At 32.0% G+C, this 20,948-nt stretch overlaps 1 protein-coding gene across 1 annotated transcript in view; it reads left to right on the top strand.

The window, feature by feature from the left end:
* Positions 1–12,119: 12,119 nt before the first annotated feature.
* LOC105623708 (serine/threonine-protein kinase Warts) overlaps positions 12,120–20,948 on the top strand; it is a 20,054-nt gene continuing 11,225 nt past the window's right edge. Inside the window, exons 1-3 of the mRNA XM_012205091.1 lie at positions 12,120–12,398; positions 12,633–14,913; positions 17,532–17,809. Of these exons, the coding sequence (XP_012060481.1) occupies positions 12,120–12,398; positions 12,633–14,913; positions 17,532–17,809 (2,838 nt within the window). The remainder of the gene's footprint in view (positions 12,399–12,632; positions 14,914–17,531; positions 17,810–20,948) is intronic.

Here is a 20,948-nt window from a genome sequence, read left to right as displayed (position 1 = left end):
ATATATATATATATATATATATATATATGGTATACCTATCATATTCTTTAGGAAATTTAAATACATGTCTTTCTTCTAATTCTAAAAATTTCCAGGACATTCATTTATTGAACAATTTAATTTCTATTTTTAATTTTTTTTCCACTCACTTTCTTGATATGCAATCTTCTTTTTATATCTGAAACAGAGTTAAGATCAAAGTGTTTTCTGCAAAAGAATTGAAAATCTGTACTATATATATGTACAGATCTACTAATTCTCTTTAAGAATAACTGTCACTTTTTTATTCTTTTTACTTGACTTCACTTTATTTCACTTCACTGTACTTCACTTTACAATAATCCACTTCACTTTACTTTTTTTTACTTCACTATCTAAAATTTTTTATTTCAATATCTAAAACAATTTGCAAAACATCATCAATATAAAAACATACGAACTTAATACTGTCGTTGCAGCCAATTCACAACACTTCAACGATTAAGAGAAAGACCGAAAACACAAAGAATAAGTGAGAGAAAAGTTTAGATGGCGTTACCGTATGTAATGTCTCAACTTGCGCATGCGTGCTACGATTTTGGCTTCACATAATGAATAGAGTTGCGCTACTGCATACTGACTGAACTTCACTGAAGTCACCGAAACACAACAATGAGTGATGTTTCCGAACGTAGCCCAAGTCACTAGCATCGAAGTTAATACCACGTGATCATTCCACAGGCGCCACATCTAACAGCTGCTTTTCAGCGTCTCATGAAATGACACCTTTAGCAGTCATTGTTCCATTACTCGTCATCAAATACTAGTCCTCGACTGTGATATTATGAAAGGTTTCTCAAAAAATATTGAATACAAAAATGTACAAAAGTACCATATGATATACGCATTATCTACATATCAATTTTCTTAGGATGTACGATATTTTTCGAGAATAAGGTAATATCTCAGAATTGCTCAGAATATGTGTACATACTTGTACAAATACATATACAAATGTATGAATACACATGGCGTCACAAATGCCTTAAACACGAAGTTGCACGAGTTATACGAATATTTGAGAAGGAATGAGAAGGCATGAAAGCGCACGTTAAGGCATTTATAACGCTGTGTATGTATGTACATATACATACATACAAGATGAAAGTCGGAAGCGCGAGCAAGCGCGGGCTTTCTCGCAATAGGCCATGATAAGTGTCTATACCAGAGAATTGATGATAGAGAGGAATTTTCTTCTGTACCATTATGCATAGATTCGCGCAAATAATTTCTCATACATTGTAAATTATAAGATATTACGAGAGAGCGTTCAAGTTGTCGCATGTAGGAATGTGGCACTTCAAAATGGCTGCCAGTTAGTCAAGTAATTTACGGCCGTGTCTACCTTTGTTGTCGCGCGTGTGAATCGCGAGTTCTCTCGCGAGCACCGCGGAATCTGGCGGAATTTGAAGTCGGCGGCGACGAAGGTGTGTGCGCGAGAGCGCGCGCACAAGAGAGAACGACCGTACGCACACGCACGCACGTGTAGGAGATTGAAAGTGCGCGCGCGCGTGTTGCGCATATATGTCATATATGTATGTATGTATGGATGTATGTATGTATGAATGTGCGTGTCGCATGCTTGCTCGTTGAGAAGGCTTCCTCGCCTGTTCGATAAAACGCGCGCATCAGAAGATATCTCAGCGGTACATGTGATTAATATATTGCTGACATTCGTCGTGCTCTATATCGCATAGTTTTGTCACATGGCTCGCCACGCGGCGCAAACGTAAGAAAGCGCGACGGGAATATGCTCGGACGGACGGCTGCCGCCGCCGCTGTTATTGTTGCTGCTTCTGTTGCTGCTGTTACTGCTACTACTACTACTGCTATTACTACTACTGCTGCTACTACTACTGTTACTATTATCACTACTACTACTATTATTACTATTACTACTATTATTACTACTACTACTACTGCCAATGCTAACAATCGCGCGCGCATCACCGCCGTTGCTTCGTCAAGAGAGTTCTATCCCGTGGAATTCCGCGACGAGTGGCAATACGTCGCCGTACCATAAACATCTCGGTGCATGAATAAACGAGCGTGAGCGTGCGCGCGCGCGCGCGCGCATGTGTGCGACACTAAACTTTGTCGCCGTCGGTCGCCGTCATCTCTCTCTCGATACCAGTATTATCAGTGGGACGGGGACCATCAGTTCATTGGAGATAGGTTAAGCTGTCCGTCGATTGTCCCCTCGCGTGCGCGCGCGCGGCGCGAAGATGCCGAAAATCGACCGCGAGAGATGTCCACCGTTTCCTCGTTACCGTATCCTTTATCAGTGTTCTCGCGAGGTGGACATCCGAGGAAGATTTCTCTTCACGACATGAAACTAAAGCATTTGTCATTCGGATGAATTCGCTGTGTCGATTTCGTATCTCTCGTCTATATGTTCTTACGCTTCTCGCTATTAATCGTTATTTCATCGTTCGTAACTTTATACTGTTGTGATACGACGTTGTTGTATATGACATTCGAATAAAAGTGACCCTGAGTCTCAAAACGTGTTGTGAATTGAACTAGCTACACACCATCTATTCAGCCATGACGCTGGGCAGGATCTGTGGCAGAGCTAACTGACAGTGATCTTTGTGTTGTAAGCATTATCTTCTCATAAGTAGGAACATGCGCTTTGAAACTAGACTTACACTTGTCAAGATTCAAATTTATAGCCTTGTCCTATATATTCCTAAATAAATAAAATTGAACTGGAAATTGTAGGTTCACGCAAAAATATTATTAGACACCAAAATTTGTTTTGACCGAATATCTTCTTTGCTTATTTGTATTAAATATATTAAAATTATGTTTTTATCTCTCTTTTCGCACAATTTTATATTGACAGCTATTATAAGAAGAAAACATAGAACAGGGGGGATCACTCATGAATTTTTTCCTTAGGGTGGAAACGTGAAAAGTGATTTTTTTTTGTATGTATGTGTGTATATATATATATATATATAATATGTATGTACACACACACGCGCACACGCACTACAACACACACACACACACACACACACACACACACACACACACACATATATATATATATAAATGATCACTTTTTTGCTACTCTAGAGAAAAAGTTTACATGATCGATACTCAGATAATTACTTGTACTAACATTGATATTTATTATAAATGGTGTTAATAGGTACGATTTAAACATATTTATTTATTCAACTCGTTAACGTAAAATTGTAATTATAAATTGATAACTAATACGAGTATCTGTTATGTGAGACACTAGTAGTCATAAATATAATTATTTGTACTTTATAATTTGGCTTGTCGATACAACTATATAATTGTCCATTCGTACATTGATTTGTAATTATGAACATGGAAACGACTTCTTTTCTTCTAGAAATTTCTTTTAGAAATATCTCTCACTTTCATTTTTCTATAAAGAACTCATTTTTCTTACTTTTTTTCCACAAAAATAAATATTAACACTAAAACAGCAAAAGAGAGGAAATTAAAAACAATAATTAGAACTTTAGAACAAGGCTAGGAAGAAATTAATTTTTATGTATTGTATGTAACTTTATCCATACTGATTGTCTACCATCAATTTCAGCACCTACGGATGTGTCTAGTAATAACACGGAGAGGCTAAGTAGTAGCTAAATGTGATTGGTTGGAAAAGTAAGAATTACACTTGACTGCTATTTAGGCGCTCAGGGAGCGAGTGTTGTATTGGTTGTATCTATAAATTTGTTCGTGTTGCACTTAAGATGAAATAAGTATACAGGCTGTGTAATAAAATTCATTGTCAGTGCTTAAAATCTATAGTATATACGTGACATAAACTATTATATTTAAAAATTGTTCATTTTTAAGAATCTTATTGACATCAAATTGTTAATTTTCTTATAAGATGGTTATTAATATCAATATTGTAGAAATTGTAAGTATATTGTCAGCGTGATAAGTGATGTGAGTGATGTGTGTGTAATTTATGAGACAAAAAAAAGGACAGTTAAGCGATAATTAATGGTGAAATTAGATTTTTCTAATTCCATCATGAAATAATCAATAAGAGTTATGGAGATACGTTTTTATAAATACCTAAAAAATACTCTTTTCTTGACAAATATTTCAAAAGTGGGATAAAGACGAAGAGTTAATTGGTGAAAATTGAAGAGATTACGATTTCTTACGATTTCAAGAAAATTACAAGTTTTTTTATTGCCTATTACATTGCCTATTACGATTTTTCGCAAGAAAGAATAAAATTTAAAGACAGATTGATGTCATGGAGTGAATTCACGATCCTTCAATTAAAAGATGTGTTTATCCATCTCTGGAAATAATGAATTAATAACTAAATTATTGAAGGTAGATCTTCGAGGTAGTAGATTAACTGAGATCAGAAGTTGATGCTTGAAGACATTGATTCGCAAGATAGTTCAAAAACTCAAAAGAGAAGCATCAACAAACAACAGATCAAATTAATAACCAGATTGATGGAAGGATTTTTCAAGGAGGCAGACCGATTGAAAGACATTATTTTACAAGAAGATCCAGGAATTTTAAAAAGTAAGCAAATAAACAACGAATCGAGGTAAGCGCTTCAAATTCTATGTCGGAGCTAGAATTTATGCGATCTTTTGGAGAAAGAGATAGAAGATATTGGAATTATATGAGCATCTCCATTGTGAGTGAACACAATGTAAAAAGATAAATATAAAAACGATTGGAAAATTACAATGATTTTAATGGAATCAATTAATCTTTTACTAAATGGAAAAAGCAGATATAATTATTATGAATCATTTACGAATTAGATGATAATTAAAATAATTAAAATTTTAATAGTTCTACATTTGAAAGAAAAAATACAAAGTTGGTTTTACACAGAACGAATTTTTAGACAGTAGTAGCGAAGAACTTTTGTGTAAACTCTCTTAAAGAAATGTTTGACTTATTATCTAATAAGCTAGAACTGAGAAACAATTTGAAACAAGAGTACAGCGTATGAAAAGAAATTTTTCAGAATACTATTACGATATAATTATTGAAGTAAGTGAAAATAGGAATTTCTGAGGATAAAATTAGTGGATTATATTATTGATGGCATTACTGATTTTCAGTTACAAAATCATGTGAGAACGCAGAATTTTCCTTCAACATCAGTGTTACTGCAAATTTTCAAGAAGATTTCACTTTGTTTGGAAGCTAATCATTTCAAGAAACGGAATGACAAGGTGGGACTAGAAACAAAGACATCACAAAGCAAAGGATGAAGATCGAAATGATTATGTTCCAAGAAATGCTCGTTGTTTTAATTTCAATAAGTTTGGGCATTTAAAGATTGCAAATATCATAAACAAGAGCGAGGATTCTGTTATAAGTGTGGAGAGTTAGGACATCAGGTGAAGTAATGTCGTAAAAAAGAAGATTATAAGAATGGAAAGAAAGTTCACTATATCGAGCACATAGTGGGAAAAGAAGAGACATCTCATTAAAGATAAGCGACAATAATTTATGTTATGATTTACAGTTAAACGCTTTGTTAGATACTGAAAATTCTATTAATTTCATTAAAAAGAAATATGTTAAAAATTATGAATTGATAGAAAGGTCTGGTTATTATGATAAATTCGCAGAAATTAATAATTTGAAATTAATTATTTTAAGCACAATCAGAGCAAATTACTATTAATGAAATGATAAAAAAAAAATTTTATTGTTAGTGATGTCAATACTATATTGTCTAATATTGTTTTAGGACATGATGTACTTAAATCATTTAATTTAATCTTAACTGAGAGAAAGAAAAAAGAATATGATACCATTAGTGATATTATAAATATTGATATTTGTTTACAGAAATATCAAGGATATAGAAATTAGAGTCAAATTCGAATATAGATATGTGTAATAAACGTTTAAAGTTTTAACATTCTGATAAATTGATATAAAATATAAATTTAATTTAAAAACTTAACGTTATATTGTATTACATGATATGTTTCGACATCATAATTGTGCCATCATCAGATGTTGTAAATTCGCAGAGCAAAAACGCAGTGAAAAAATCAGGTGTATTTTGAATAGTCACTAAGTTAAACGGTATGAAAGACGGAATGAAATATTCTTATAAATATATGTAATTCGTCGTATCTTACGTGAATCCAATGTAACACCATAGATCGAGGGTGAAAACGAAATTGCTCGCAATCGGTTGAACGATCGGTTGATAGAGAAATTTATTACGATTATCTATAAGTTATAATCTTTTAGCTATAGATCTACAAGCAATTTCATTATTAAAGACTATATTAAAGATCTCACCGTTATGGTCTTATATTCTTCCAACGTATGATGTAGATACGATGCGTGTCAAATTGCTTGCATCAGTCACTATGATTATGAGTTTAATAAATATATGTGAAATTATTAAAACTATTAGTCACCAAGTTAAAGATTAAAATTGTATAAATATATAAAATTACTAATCAAAAAGTTAAAGATTAAAGATGTATAAATATATAAAATTACTAGTCAAAAAGTTAAAAATTAAAATGTATAAATTTATATAATGTGACTGCTGTAACAGTCTAATATTGACTAATATGTTATAACGTATAAAACGTATAATCTTAGCAAAAGTCATTTGTTTATTATCGATACATACATTTTGTAAAATCCCTCCATATTTGTCTGTAAATTAAGGCTGTTTTTCAGTTTTTTAATATTTAACATTTTCGAGATTAGGCGTTTGTTATGACATGGTATTTACAGAAACAAAACATTACAGAAACTTTACAAATTAATGATGAGATTTTAAATTGTGACAAGATAAAATTGAATCATATGTTTTATGAAAATTATTGCCTGAACGACAGAATTTTCAGAGGTTAAGACCGAATTACAATTAATAGTTAAAGATTCACTTTTTATTTTTAACTCGGAAGACTCTTATTTTGAAAAAGAGAAATTATAGATTATTTTGAATAATTGAGAACAGAAAAAAATTATAAGGATTAGTAATTTGGAATATGCGTTCCTAATAATTTTATAAAATAAAAATAAAAATAATCAATTACGATTGTGCGCGATATATATTTAAATAAGAAGTTAGCACGGGATAGTTATCCGAATTGAATATCAATTAACACTTTTAAATAATAAGAAATTATTTACATTTAGATTTATGTAATGTTTTTTTTCATATATACATGTCTCTAGATAAAATACACAGTTTTTGTAATGCTATTCGAATATGAATTTCTTAGAATACCTTTTGGTCTAAAAGTAGATTCTGTTAGTTTTCAACAATTATGAAGTGTTCAAGGAATTAATTAATAGAATATTTCGATATTCAGATGATATATTTATGATATCAAAGACGTTAGAATATCGTTTTGAGTTATTAAAGTGTTTCGATTATTAATACAAAATAACATGGGATTAAGATTGAAAAATATAAATTTTTATGTGCTAAGATAGAATATCTTATGATATAATTATAAAGATGGTAGACCTACAGTGGAAGGAATATCCACAATAGAAAATTTTCCAATTCCTAAAAATGTGCGCGATATAAAGTTTTATTGAATTAAGTTTTTGTTTTAGAAAATTTATTGAAAACTTTGCAATAGCTAAAAGTCCTAAGAATAAAATTGAATTACATTGCAATGCGAATGTTTGAGATATGATGCTATATTAATGTAGAAAAAAAAAGATTGTTCATTTTTCAAATTTCACTCTATTTCTTATTTTTCTAAACGGACCACTGAAAATAAAACTTATTATCATAATTTTGAACTAGAAACTCTGGCAATAATTTATTCGTTATATCATTTTCGTATTTTTTTGCAAGGAATACAGCAAAATTATAACTGATTATGAAGTATGAAAGAAACATTTAATAAAAAAGATGTGAAAAGATGTGAACGTATAACTCGGCAATGCAAAATTTTGATTACATCATAGAACATATATCAGGGCTCTAATATTCTTAAAAAATATCGCATACTAATATTTCTCTAGTTTTTCGTATGCGGTATTTTTCGAGAATAGAGGCCCAGATTCTCGTATCCATCATGTGCGCTTAATCGGATAAGCAATATTTTAATAAGAGAATAATTTATTGGAATATACTTAGTTATAGTCCAAAGTAAAGAAAATTACAGAATTAAGAGGAAATTGAGAAAAATTGAGACGATTCTAAATTTGAAACGAGAAATTTATTGTAAAAAATAAATTTTATTTTACATATTTTCATCTATGGAACATAATGTTTTATTTAAATATCATAATGAATTTTGCTATTTAAGTGTAGATAAGACTGTGAGTATTATCATAAAAGTATTATCACTGATTTCTTAAATTAAGAGAAAATATAGAAAATTATATCAGGAATTATTTTTAATGTATTATTTTTATGCTTGTTTGTGAAAGAAGAGTTTTTATACAGCATTCCTAAAGGGAAATTTCCATTTAATAAATATAGGTTATTATGGTCGATAAAAAACATATTATTAAACGATATATATTCTTGATTGTTGATTCTATAAATATGTAAAATTATATGCTACTAAAACTATTGTACTTCAACTGCTAAAATTATATGTTGTTTAGAGAATTATTTTGATAACTACAGTTATCCAAAAATAATAATTTCTGACAGAGGTACTGTTTTTATATCCCAAGAATTTCGTTGTGTAAAATGATATAAAACATACATCTATTAATAATAATCGGTTCCCCTCAAACTAACGGATAGATTGAAAGAATTAATCAAACATTTACGTAAAAAATATTAGTTAAATTAATTGATAATAGACAAATATTGGTATAAAGTATTAAGAGAAATTGAATATGCATTTAATAATACAATAAAGGTACTGGAGAAATTCCTAGCAAAATTTTATTCGATTAAACAACGAGATAAAATTAAAGATGAAATAACAACATATTTGTATGAAAATATAAATAACGATAGCAATAAAAAAAACATTGAAAAATGTAATTTAGAATTAATTTATATTTCGAGTTTGAAGTTGCTGATAAGGTAATTTAATCACAAAGACATAATGAGAACTATTTAATCAAAAAAGAAAATATTCATTAAGTATAAAGAAAGTGATTTAGTTATGCTTAAAAATTTTGACACGCTAAGAGTTTCTAAAAAATTAATTCCGCAATTTAAAGGATCTTATTCAATTATTAAGTATTTAAGAAATGATAGATATATCATATTGGATGAAGAACGACACTTTAATACACATAAAGTTATCAAGATGTTTAATGATAAAATGAGTCTATGGCAAGGAGAATAATTGTAACTATGAATTTAAAGAAAATCGAGATAAGCATTATTAAATTATTTAAAATTTTACAGTTTAAACGCGATTGTCTGTGCGTTTTTAACTTTCTCTTTTTAAATTATTATTTTATTCCTTTGATGTTTTATATTTGTTATGAATTAAATATTATCAAATATTGTGTTTCAATATTTTAATATGTCCGAGGACGGACATTAGTCAGGCTAGGCAAATTGTAGAAATTGTAAGTATATTGCAAGCGTAATGAGTGATGTGAGTAAAATGTGTGTGTAATTTATGAGAGACAAAAGAAAAGGAGGACAATTGAGTAATAATTAATCAATAAGATTTAAATTATGGAAATACGTTCTTGTAATAAAAGAGTTCTTGTAAAGTTCTTGTAAATTCAGATAGCCAAGTTTATAGAAGCAGATTTTTTTTAAATGTGCTACACATTTGGCTATGCCAACAAAATGATAGAATTAGATGTACATAATACTGTTGACAGACTGCTAGAAAAAATGTAACAGAATTTGCAAACGTCAGATAATGTCGGCAGGGTCTGCTCAGTTTCTGCCAACAATTTGCCTTCACATTATATCGACAGGAGATGTTAACAGAATACAAGCCTAATACGGAGTTGGTGACTGCCGTCATTTTCTGCTCGGACCTGCTGACAGTCTGCTAGAAGACTGCAGACATTTGACTATCTGGGAATATTTAAGAAATATACTTTTCCTGACTACAATATTATTAAATTAATATTATTATTGTCAATTTAATATATGATATTATGTCTCTAATTCTGTTCATGATTGTGAACAAGATTTCAACGCGCGATTTGCTGAATTGGATATGTATGTAAATTGGATATGTATGTAAATTTATACCGAATATTTAAGCACAAAGTCTGCTTTGATCAAAAATGGGAAATTAATCTTGGTTCACAATCTTGCTTTAAGAGGCCTTAAGTCATAAGTCATAAGTCGAAAGAAATTAAGTGATAATAATTTCTGTTCTTTAAACTGTGTCTTTAGGTTTTAACCGTTAAACTTAAGCGAATTAAGCTAGATCCAATTCTTTGCCTAAAAGTTGCATAAGTTCTGTGGCCGATACATCGTCATTAACTTACAACTTACGGCTTACAACCTCTTAAGCAAAGTTGTGGACTTAGTCTGATTGGTCGTTTATTGTTTAAGTTTTACTGCTTACGTTTTTTTGTGGCTTTAAGAGAATAAAAGAATGACAGGTGAAGTTTACCGAAAGATGGAACAAAGCAATCTGAATTTGATTTATTCTCATTGATGTTTAATTTCGATTTATATTTTTTATATATATATATATATTCTATTCAATGAGAGAATGACCTCGGTTTGCATAACAAGCAATGTAACGCTATACAACGCTACAAAAACCTGTACAAAACGGAAACAAAGTTCTCGTCTGATCCGAGATCATTCTCTCATTGAACTTAATATAAGTTTAATATAAGTTTTTAACACTGATAGTGAATTTTCGAATATAGCCATATTCGGGCATTGAAGAGAAATAAAGATAAGGAACTAAGGTAGCTACGAAACGCTTGGTATTTATTAGGAAGCACTTGAAGTCATCTCAACTTGAATCACTTAAAAAAAAATCGATGATAAGTAATCAAATCATGTTAATAACTAACTTTTTTTATAAAGTCAAATCTAATGATTTAAAGAAAATAGAAAATAGTAAATCAACAACGTAATACTCATAAAGTAAAGAACTCTGTGCGTGCGTGAGAGATTTAATTTAGAAAAGTTAACTTCATTTTAATGGAAAAGTCATTTTAATGGAAAAATTCATAATGGTTTCTAAAATTTATTTTTTTGAGACAATATTTGAGATCTCAATATTCTTGAAATATAGTGCAATAATAACTCAAGTGAACTCTTACTTTCTTTTATTACTTTCTTTTTGTTTTTTTAAATTCGTTTGAAAAACATAGTCATATTGTAGAAAAACATAATTTTTGTGTTTTGTATTATACTTAAAACTTAATTTCAAATAAATTTATTCAAATAAATTTATTAAATTTAAAACTTATTTATAATAAATAAGTTTTAAAATAAATTTTTTAGGTTCTATATGTATCTTTTTTTTATCGCGAAATACAAATTTTGCTCTTTATTGGATTTCTTTCTCTCTCTCTCTCTCTCTCTCTCTCTCTCTCTCAAAATTTAGTGTTTTTAATTTTATAAGAGATATAAGATAGTAAGATGTAATTTAAATATAAATAGCATGTCTTAGGTAATTCTTAACATTCTCAGGAAAACTTATTTTTTATTCTTAGGAAGATTCGCTTTTTTCAAACTGATTTATTGTTTTCTTATTTTTTTGAATTAAAAAATTAAATAAATTTGTATATGTGTGACATATTTTTTCCATTTGCTTCCATAAATTTCTAGAGAAAATTTATTTTAATCTCAGGATACTGCAACTAATAAAAAATTCTATCACTTTGCACTAATGCGCATTAGATACTACTATACATGAAGTACAATATTGTAAAAACATAATATTAGTTAAGTCTTAATTAGTAAAATATTTGTTAAGAAATATCATATTTTTGATGATATATATAGGATATTTTATTGATCAAAATACTAAAATTATACTTTTGTATAATAGCCTTTAGAATGCATCAATGTAAAGTAGTGCGAAATTTGGTATAAGTAAAAACATTACTGTTTTATATTGCAGATACATTCGCATGTGTCACAGCCAGATTAAAACTAGGTCCCAGAGGGCCTAGCATGGGCCACTATGAATCCGCCCGCTGCCAGCAAATCGAGCACTCGTGGCTCTGGATACCACCAAAAGGCTTTAGCTGAGATTCGCAACTCATTATTACCATTTGCGAATATTGGCGGGGCTGGTGAGGTGGGTTCCAGTGCCGCTAGCACTATCTCTACCGTATCCACGACCAGTGGCATTAGCTCTGCCTCAGGTCTCAGCGGGCTTTCTGGCGCCTCCGGTTCTACCGCTGATAAAGCGGATCAACGACAAGCGTTAGGACAATTACTAGCTATGGGATATTCAGAGGTAAAACGAATAACAGCTTTGTTCTTATAGAGATCAATCGATTATCGGATATCTTTTATTTTATTCGCGTTTAATGCATTCAGAGTTTTTGCTCTTTCTTTAACTCGAGATGAAATAACATTCATCCCGTTTCAGAAAAATGCTATGAATTGCAAATAAAACGAATGAATATGTTAACCACAAAAAGATAAAAACTTACATATCAATGATTTATCATCGCAATTGCTCTTGTAGGAAATAGGATTGCGTGCCTTGAAATTTGCGGGATGGCGATTGGATGCGGCAATAGAGTATTTGAAGCAGGCTCAAGGAGAATCTCTAAATGGGCTCGGCAAACTCAATACCAAACTTATCAGGAAGCCGAGTCTTGAGAGGGAATTGAATCTGCAACGTGGCAGTCCTGCATTGGACAGTGGAGCAGGTAGCTCGCGATCCGATAGTCCACGTCTCACGGAACTCAGCACGCATCCACAGTTGAGTCGCCAGTACTCGCCCAGTAATTTTGTGGATCGTGAACCGCCGCCGCCACCGCCACCTCGATGTAGTTCCACGCCACCACCACCACCGCCACCTCACGCACCATACAGTCAGTCCAATGTGCCTTCCAATATGCAGCAGATGCTCAAGCGAATGTCACCTGCGCCGGTCGTGCCGACGAGATCGACAACAACGGCATCCGGCACGGCCGGCGCCACATCAACGTCAGTAAATCCACCGCAACGCGGCACTAGTCCGGTGGCGAATGCCAACAATTCGAGCAGCCGTCAGCCGATGATTGTACAAAATGGTCCGCAGGTGCAGCAGCAACTGACACAGCAAATGCAAGCTCTCAGTATTTATCAGACGAGCAATAATAATGCAAATACCCAAGTCGAACCTCCGCCACCGTATCCTATAGTTCCGTCCTCATCGTCCGGTCAGTCTGTACAGCCGCCTTCTTATAGCGTTTCTATGCAAAATCGGCAGAGCCCTACGCAGTCACAGCAGGATTATCGTAAAAGTCCATCATCCGGTATCTATTCAGGTCCGACATCTACTGGTACACCCAGTCCCATCACCGTATCTACGATATCACCTAGTACTACGCAGACGTCGATGGCACGGCCGACACCGTTACAAGCATGGGGTGCGCGACAGGCGAAGACGCAGCCACCAATTATCATGCAATCGGTGAAAAGTACACAAGTGCAAAAACCAGTGCTGCAGACTGCTATTGCTCCCACGGCACCTCAGTCAATTTCCACTACTAGTAACACGCCGCCTCCGCCTCCTTCTTATGCGTCATCCATTCAGCAGAAGCAACAACCACCGCCTGCTTATCCGCCTGTGAATAACTCGTCACCGGTCGGTATACCGACGACAGAACCACCGAGTTACGCCACGACGATGCAAGCATTAGCGGCGCAGCGCGGTATGCATCATCCGTTGCCGCCACCACCTTACAGCACCCCTACTGAAGACACTGCAATTATTTCCTCCGCGATAGAGAGTGGCAGCGCATCGCGAACGTCTCCCGTTGCCCATCATCCGCCACTTCAGAGAAAATATTCGCCGGCTGATAACTGTCAACACACGATGGATGCGCCACCATTGCCACCAGTTGCTTCGACTTCCGTGTCCACAAGGAACAACAATAACAATCATTCATCCTTGCTCGAGGGCACTGTTGTTAGTACCAAGAGTGGTAATGGCACCAAAGGTGACGGCAGTGGTGGTACACCCTCGTCCTATAAAATTAAGCATCAATCTCCTATACCCGAGCGCAAGACCATGAGTATAGAGAAGGAAGAGGAGCGCAGGGATTGTAAGGTGAGAAATTACTCTCCCCAGGCTTTTAAATTCTTCATGGAGCAGCACGTGGAGAACATACTCAAGTCACACAAGCAGCGATTGTATCGGCGTATGCAATTGGAGACAGAGATGGCGAAGATCGGTCTGAGTGCAGAAGCGCAATGCATGATGAGGAAGATGTTGTCACAAAAAGAATCCAACTATATTAGATTAAAACGGGCAAAAATGGATAAATCAATGTTCACGAAGATCAAACCGATCGGCGTTGGTGCATTCGGCGAAGTCACACTCGTGAGAAAGCTCGACACTAACCAATTTTACGCGATGAAGACTTTAAGGAAAGCCGACGTACTAAATCGCAATCAAGTTGCTCATGTGAAGGCCGAGCGTGATATATTGGCGGAAGCTGATAATGAATGGGTCGTCAAGCTTTATTACTCATTTCAGGATAAGGATAATCTATATTTTGTAATGGATTATATACCTGGCGGGGACTTAATGTCACTACTTATTAAACTCGGCATCTTCAAGGAGTCGTTGGCGAGATTCTATATCGCCGAGCTCACGTGCGCAGTTGAAAGTGTTCACAAGATGGGATTCATTCATAGGGATATTAAACCGGATAATATTTTAATCGATCGCGATGGACATATCAAATTGACTGACTTTGGCCTCTGCACAGGATTTCGTTGGACTCACAATTCTAAATATTACCAACAAAACGGTAAGAAATTTTCAATCATTTCTATATTCGAATTTAGGTGTTGCATTTAAAATAGACTCAAAACTAGGGGATATTTATTACTTGGCAAAATTTGTAATTTTCAGAAGATTTCTTTTCTTTTTTTTTTTTAACCTTAAAAATTTAATTTTTATGTAATTTTATTAGTAATATTTATATATACTCAAACAAGTAACGTTTCTCATTGGATTGTCTTCGATATGTAATGTTATATTAAAATTACATATTGAAGACAATTCAATTCTATATTTGCAATATAGAATCACATAAAAAAGGAATTTTGTGCTGAATGAATTTCAAGTTATGATGAATCTTTTTTTTTTTTCTCAGAAAATCGAAAAATCTGTAAATTCTTATATAAGGATAAATCGAGTGAAGAGTAAATATCATCAATTTTGATCTTTTTTTGATTTTTTTATCATGATTTTAGAGAAAAATTTCATTTTTTGTTGAATATGAAGTCTTCCATAGTATATTCCAAATAATGGATAAATAAAACAATCAAATTTTATTTTATTTAAATTTCCTTTCAAATTTAATTTCAAATTTTTTGTTTTTCATAAATGCATTTCGAGAGAATATGAGAAAAATAATATTTGAAGAGAGTGTCCAGCTCTTGCTAGAGCTATGAAAAAAAGAACGTTATTAGAATTTTTTTTAATTTTTACGATCCAATGGCCTTGTTATTTTTTTTGAAGGGGAAAATGATTTTTATTGTGAATAATATATTCATGTGAATAATACATTCTGTGAATAATATATTCAGATTTAATGATCAAAAAATTATTATATAAGATTTTTTTACTTAAAAAACTATATTAAATTATCAATAGACAAATACTTACATAATTGATTTACAGATTTTCCGATTTTCACTGAACAAAAAATGACAAAAAACGATACATCATAATTTGAAATTCATTTCGCAAATTCCTTTTGATGTAATTCTATATTACAAATATTATACTAAATAAAAAAACACTACATGAATCAAATTAGAAATAACCCAATGAAAAACGTTACTTGTCAGAGAGTTTTTGAAATTTTATTTTTAAATGTGCTTTTAAATTTAAATTTTGTTTCTTTCTTAGTTAGAAAATATTAGGTTGCTATCTATTTAGATTGTTGTCTATTCATGTTACTTAAAATTATAAAAAAAATTTTGCATTTAAAACGAGATAAATTAAAACGAGATATATTCGGATATTGAAGAAAAATATTGAAAGATATTGAAAGATATTGAAGAAATTCGTGAAGAATTTTCGCTTTTTCTCTCTTCAATATCAAAATATATATTTATCTCGTTTTACTTGTGAATAATATATTGATTGAATAGTCAAAAAATTGATTATTGTATAAAATTCTTCACGAATTTCTTTTTGAACTTTAGTATGATGAATCTTCATCGAAAATAAATTTTGTCGTATTTGAGCGTTTTGTTAAATGAGCCTCTTAATAGTACTTTTTAATATTTTTTTTATATACTGTATTTTTTAATATTAAAAGGAATCCATACTATCATACAAGAAAATTGAAATCCGATGATATGAATAATATATAATCTATAAAAATGTATAGGTGTATAATACTATAATTAATAAAATAATTAATAATAGATAGTTTTTAAGCTATGATATCAAAAGTTTTTTATGCATGAATACAAATTTTATGCCTTTGATACACCGTAGCTTAAAAACTATCCATTATTGAGCCTCGTATTTATATCTTTTATTCGTCACATTATAAGCCACATTATAAAAATTCTTTTCGGGATCCAATTTTCTATATATAATTAGTGTGGAGGCTTTTCACATATTAAAAATATTATTACAAGGCAAATATTATAACAAAATGTTCGGGCATGGCAGAATTTATTTTCGACGTAGGATACTGAAGGAGATCAAAATCCATAAGAAGAATGTACTTTATTCCCTCTTTTAACTTAACGCTCATAACACTCGTAGAATCATTTCATCGGTCGTTCAAATATTAAAAAGGACAAATAATATTCATGAGTGTTGTGAGCGTTAAATGAAACGCAACTTTTATAAATGCAAAAAGTGCAAGCAATGCAAATAAATCTATTGTTTCTTTTGATTTCTTTTTTTAAATAAAATAATGCAAAATGCTGACAATCGATTAATGATAAATATGACATTATTTTATTATATTCTTGTGTTTCATGAATTTTAAAAAATTTAGATGACACTTGAAAGATAATATATAACAAAAAAGGATAATTTACTGATATTATATATTATATATTATATTTGTAGTAATTCTTTCCTTTATTATCCTATAGATTTCGCAGCTCTCAATTGAAAATAAAAGATATCATGAGATAAATCATGGAATTCCTATTTTTTATTAATTTTCAGTGTATAATTTATTTACGTTGCTTGTATTCCAATTTATTTCACAAAGTTGCATTAAAAAAATTCTTATCTGGAATTTTAAACAAAAATATCTGAAAAATTTGAGAATATCGGAAGAATCCCTGAACTCTCAGGGAATGTTGTGATAAGATTTTCGTTTTAACGCTTTAAAAATGTATTGTATTTTAAGATGTATAAAATAAATTAATGTTTTTTTGCTTCAAGGCCATGGTAAACAAGACTCAATGGATCCAGCTGATGATTGGAACAACGAATGTCAATGCATACAGTTAAAGCCATTAGAACGTAGAAGACACAGGGAACATCAGAGATGCTTAGCACATTCTCTCGTTGGAACACCGAATTATATCGCGCCGGAAGTCCTACAACGTACAGGATATACACAGTTATGTGATTGGTGGAGTGTAGGAGTAATCTTGTATGAAATGTTAGTTGGTTCTCCACCATTTCTTGCCAATACTCCTGCTGAAACTCAATATAAGGTACGTATAATTCTTTATTATAATATTTATACTAATAATAATAAAGTATCAGAAGATTATTCATTTTATCATCTTTTAAAAAATTTAATATTTAAATTATGAAATATTTAAAACATATTAAGGAATTCTTTTTATCTTTGGAATCTAATAAAAATTTTTTTAGGAATAAAATTAAGAAATAATAGAATTTCTAGGAATCTCTCTCTCTCTCTCTTCTTTTTTGAAAAGTTTATGTAGTGTTCTTCATAGACTTTTTTAGATTTATTGTATAACATATATATTAAATTATCTTCAGTAAAGCTTGGTTTATGTACATTCATTTTGTAGTTATTAACTTCAAATGAGACACCATAAAATCATGATGTGCATGAAATTTCAGTTCTGGATAATCTGAAACAAAGCACTTCGTACAAGTCTTATGGGTTTCGGTCAAATTTTTTCAAAGGACTCCGCACAAACCTTATAGAAATTGGATTTCGATAAAATTGGCTAAAAATTTGATATGTTGTAGATCTTGTCGGCCTGATGAAAAATCTTCACAGGCACGATCTCCTATAATAAACTGTTTGACCTCTACGAAGCACTACTTTTCGAAACTGGTTAATAACGCAATATCTCATTTTCAATAAGTACGGTGCATTCCTATGTCATTGTTTGCACCTTATATGAGTATTTTTACATAAAAAAAAAAACTGTAAAGATATTGATTTGAGATCGATAATCTGATTTTTGATATTAACCCAGTAAACGAGAATGAATTAAAATGGATTAAAATTTTTTTAATGCGTATTTTAAATCCATGAAAATGGGTTAAATGGATTGAAATGGATTGGATCTGAGCTGCCGCTAGTTTAATACAATATTCGAAAAAAAAAACATCATATTTAAGGGTTACAAATTTTATTCCTAATACATTTATAATAATTAAACCTGAAATTAACTACTTCAAATTGGTATTAAAAAACGCACATTAATTCTAAAAATTCGAACCTGTGATCTCTGGATTAAATCTTATGAATCTTTTACATTACCCGCTATACTTCTTAAATGTGTTATTCATTCTCTACTTCAATTACTATCAGCTAAATCAGCGCATGAAATTATATAGATATCATAAAAATATCATTAAACAGATACAATAAAATATGAACAATTTACATTACTAAGAAACAAATTGGATAAATGTTGGATAATCTAATCTCGCTTGGCCGATGTCGCGCGCCGTGATCAGCCTAATATTCGGACTGTGTTCGACTGGGTTTGCGAATATTCACATCGATCATTCATTTTACTTCTAATCAAAAAGGAACAAAGGAACATAGCAATTATTTTTACAACCTTTTTGAACTTAATTGGATTAAAACGAAAAATTTTCTACTTATAATTTTGAATAATTTAAGTAAAAGTTATGGTCCATTTTTAAATGAAAACTTTTTTTATTTAATTAGATTGAAAAACTGCATTTCATATTCAGAATATTGAATTTAGCAATATTAACGTTGCACAGAAATGACTGATATTATTTTTAAATTTAACTGAATTAAAACAATTATACTTCCTATTTACAATTCTGAATTGAGTAGTATTCACGCTGCACAAAAAATGCTAATATTATTTTGAGAAAGACATAGAGATATGCTCTATGCAATTCTTATAAATGAATAAAAATGCATTTAGGATTGAAAAGAATTCATTTTAATATTCATGAATTCGTATTTCTGAAAATTTGAATCTATTTTATTAGGTGTACAACTTTGCTTCCGCCGTTTTCCTATAGATGGCTTTAGCGGTAAGTGGTGGTCGAAATAAATAGATCATAGACGTCATACAATAAACTTGGGCATTTGTCAACATAACCCCATAGAAACATTAGTCGATTTGTGTCTGCATCATAAAGTTATTCTCAATTGAAAATATCAGTTTACGAGCCAAATTCTCGTCATTTGCGGGAGATTTTAATTTTTTGCTTCAATATGAAGAAATCTGCGGCTGAGGCTCATCGAATGCTCTCAAATACTTATGGTGAGGCCGCTATTAGTGAAAGAACGTGTCGTGAGTGGTTTCAACGCTTCAAGAATGGTGATTTTGACGTCGAAGATCGGCATAACGGTGGAAGAGAGAAGGTTTTTGAAGATGCAGAATTGGAGACATTACTTGAGCAAGACTCGTGTCAAAATCAAGAAGAATTGGCACGATCATTGGGAGTGACTCAACAAGCCATTTCAAAACGCCTCAAAGCCTCATGGGAATGAAGCAAGGAAATTGAGTGCCGTACGAATTGAAGCTGAGAGATGTTGAACGGCGTTTGTTTGCTTGTGAACAGCTGCAAAGACGGAAAGGATTTCTGCATCGTATTGTGACTAGGGACGAAAAATGGGTTCATTACGATAATCCCAAGCGCAGAAAATCATGGGAAGTTCCCAGCCATGCTTCCACGTCGACGGCCAAACCGAATATTCACGGCTCCAAGGTCGTGCTCTGTATTTGGTGGGACCAGCTTGGCGTAGTGTATTATGAACTGTTAAAACCGACTGAAACAATCACAAGCGATCGGTATCGAACGCAATTGATGCGTTTGAGCCGAGCATTGAAAGACAAACGGCCGCAATACAACGAGAGACACGATAAAGTGATTTTGCAGCATGACAATGCTCGACCCCATGTTGCGAAAATGGTCAAGACATATTTGGAAATGTTGAAATGGGAAGTCCTACCCCACCCGCCGTATTCTCCAGACGTTGCTCCCTCTGACTATCACTTGTTTCGATCAATGGCACACGGCTTGGCTGACTAGCACTTCCGGTCTTATGAAGAAGTAAAAAATTGGATCGATTCGTGGATAGCATCAAAAGATGACCAGTTTTTTCGACGCGGGATACCGTACGCTACCCGAAAGATGGGAGAAAGTAGTGGCCAGCGATGGACAATACTTTGAATCATAAATGTATAACCAGTTTTTTACAATAAAGCCTCGAATTTCGGAAAAAAAACGGCGGAAGCAAAGTTGTACACCTAATAATTCATTTCAATTCATTCTCATTTGCTGAGAAATCAATGCAACTATGTATGTTGCTTCATGTCTATGATGTGGAAATTTGGACAAAATAACGTGTTATACATAAAGAAAGCACTATGCATG

Source organism: Atta cephalotes (genome assembly GCF_000143395.1).
Source record: "Atta cephalotes unplaced genomic scaffold scaffold00063, whole genome shotgun sequence".
Lineage (NCBI taxonomy): Eukaryota > Metazoa > Arthropoda > Insecta > Hymenoptera > Formicidae > Atta > Atta cephalotes.
Note: the sequence above shows the minus strand (reverse complement) of the source record. Positions and strands in the feature narration are given on the sequence as shown.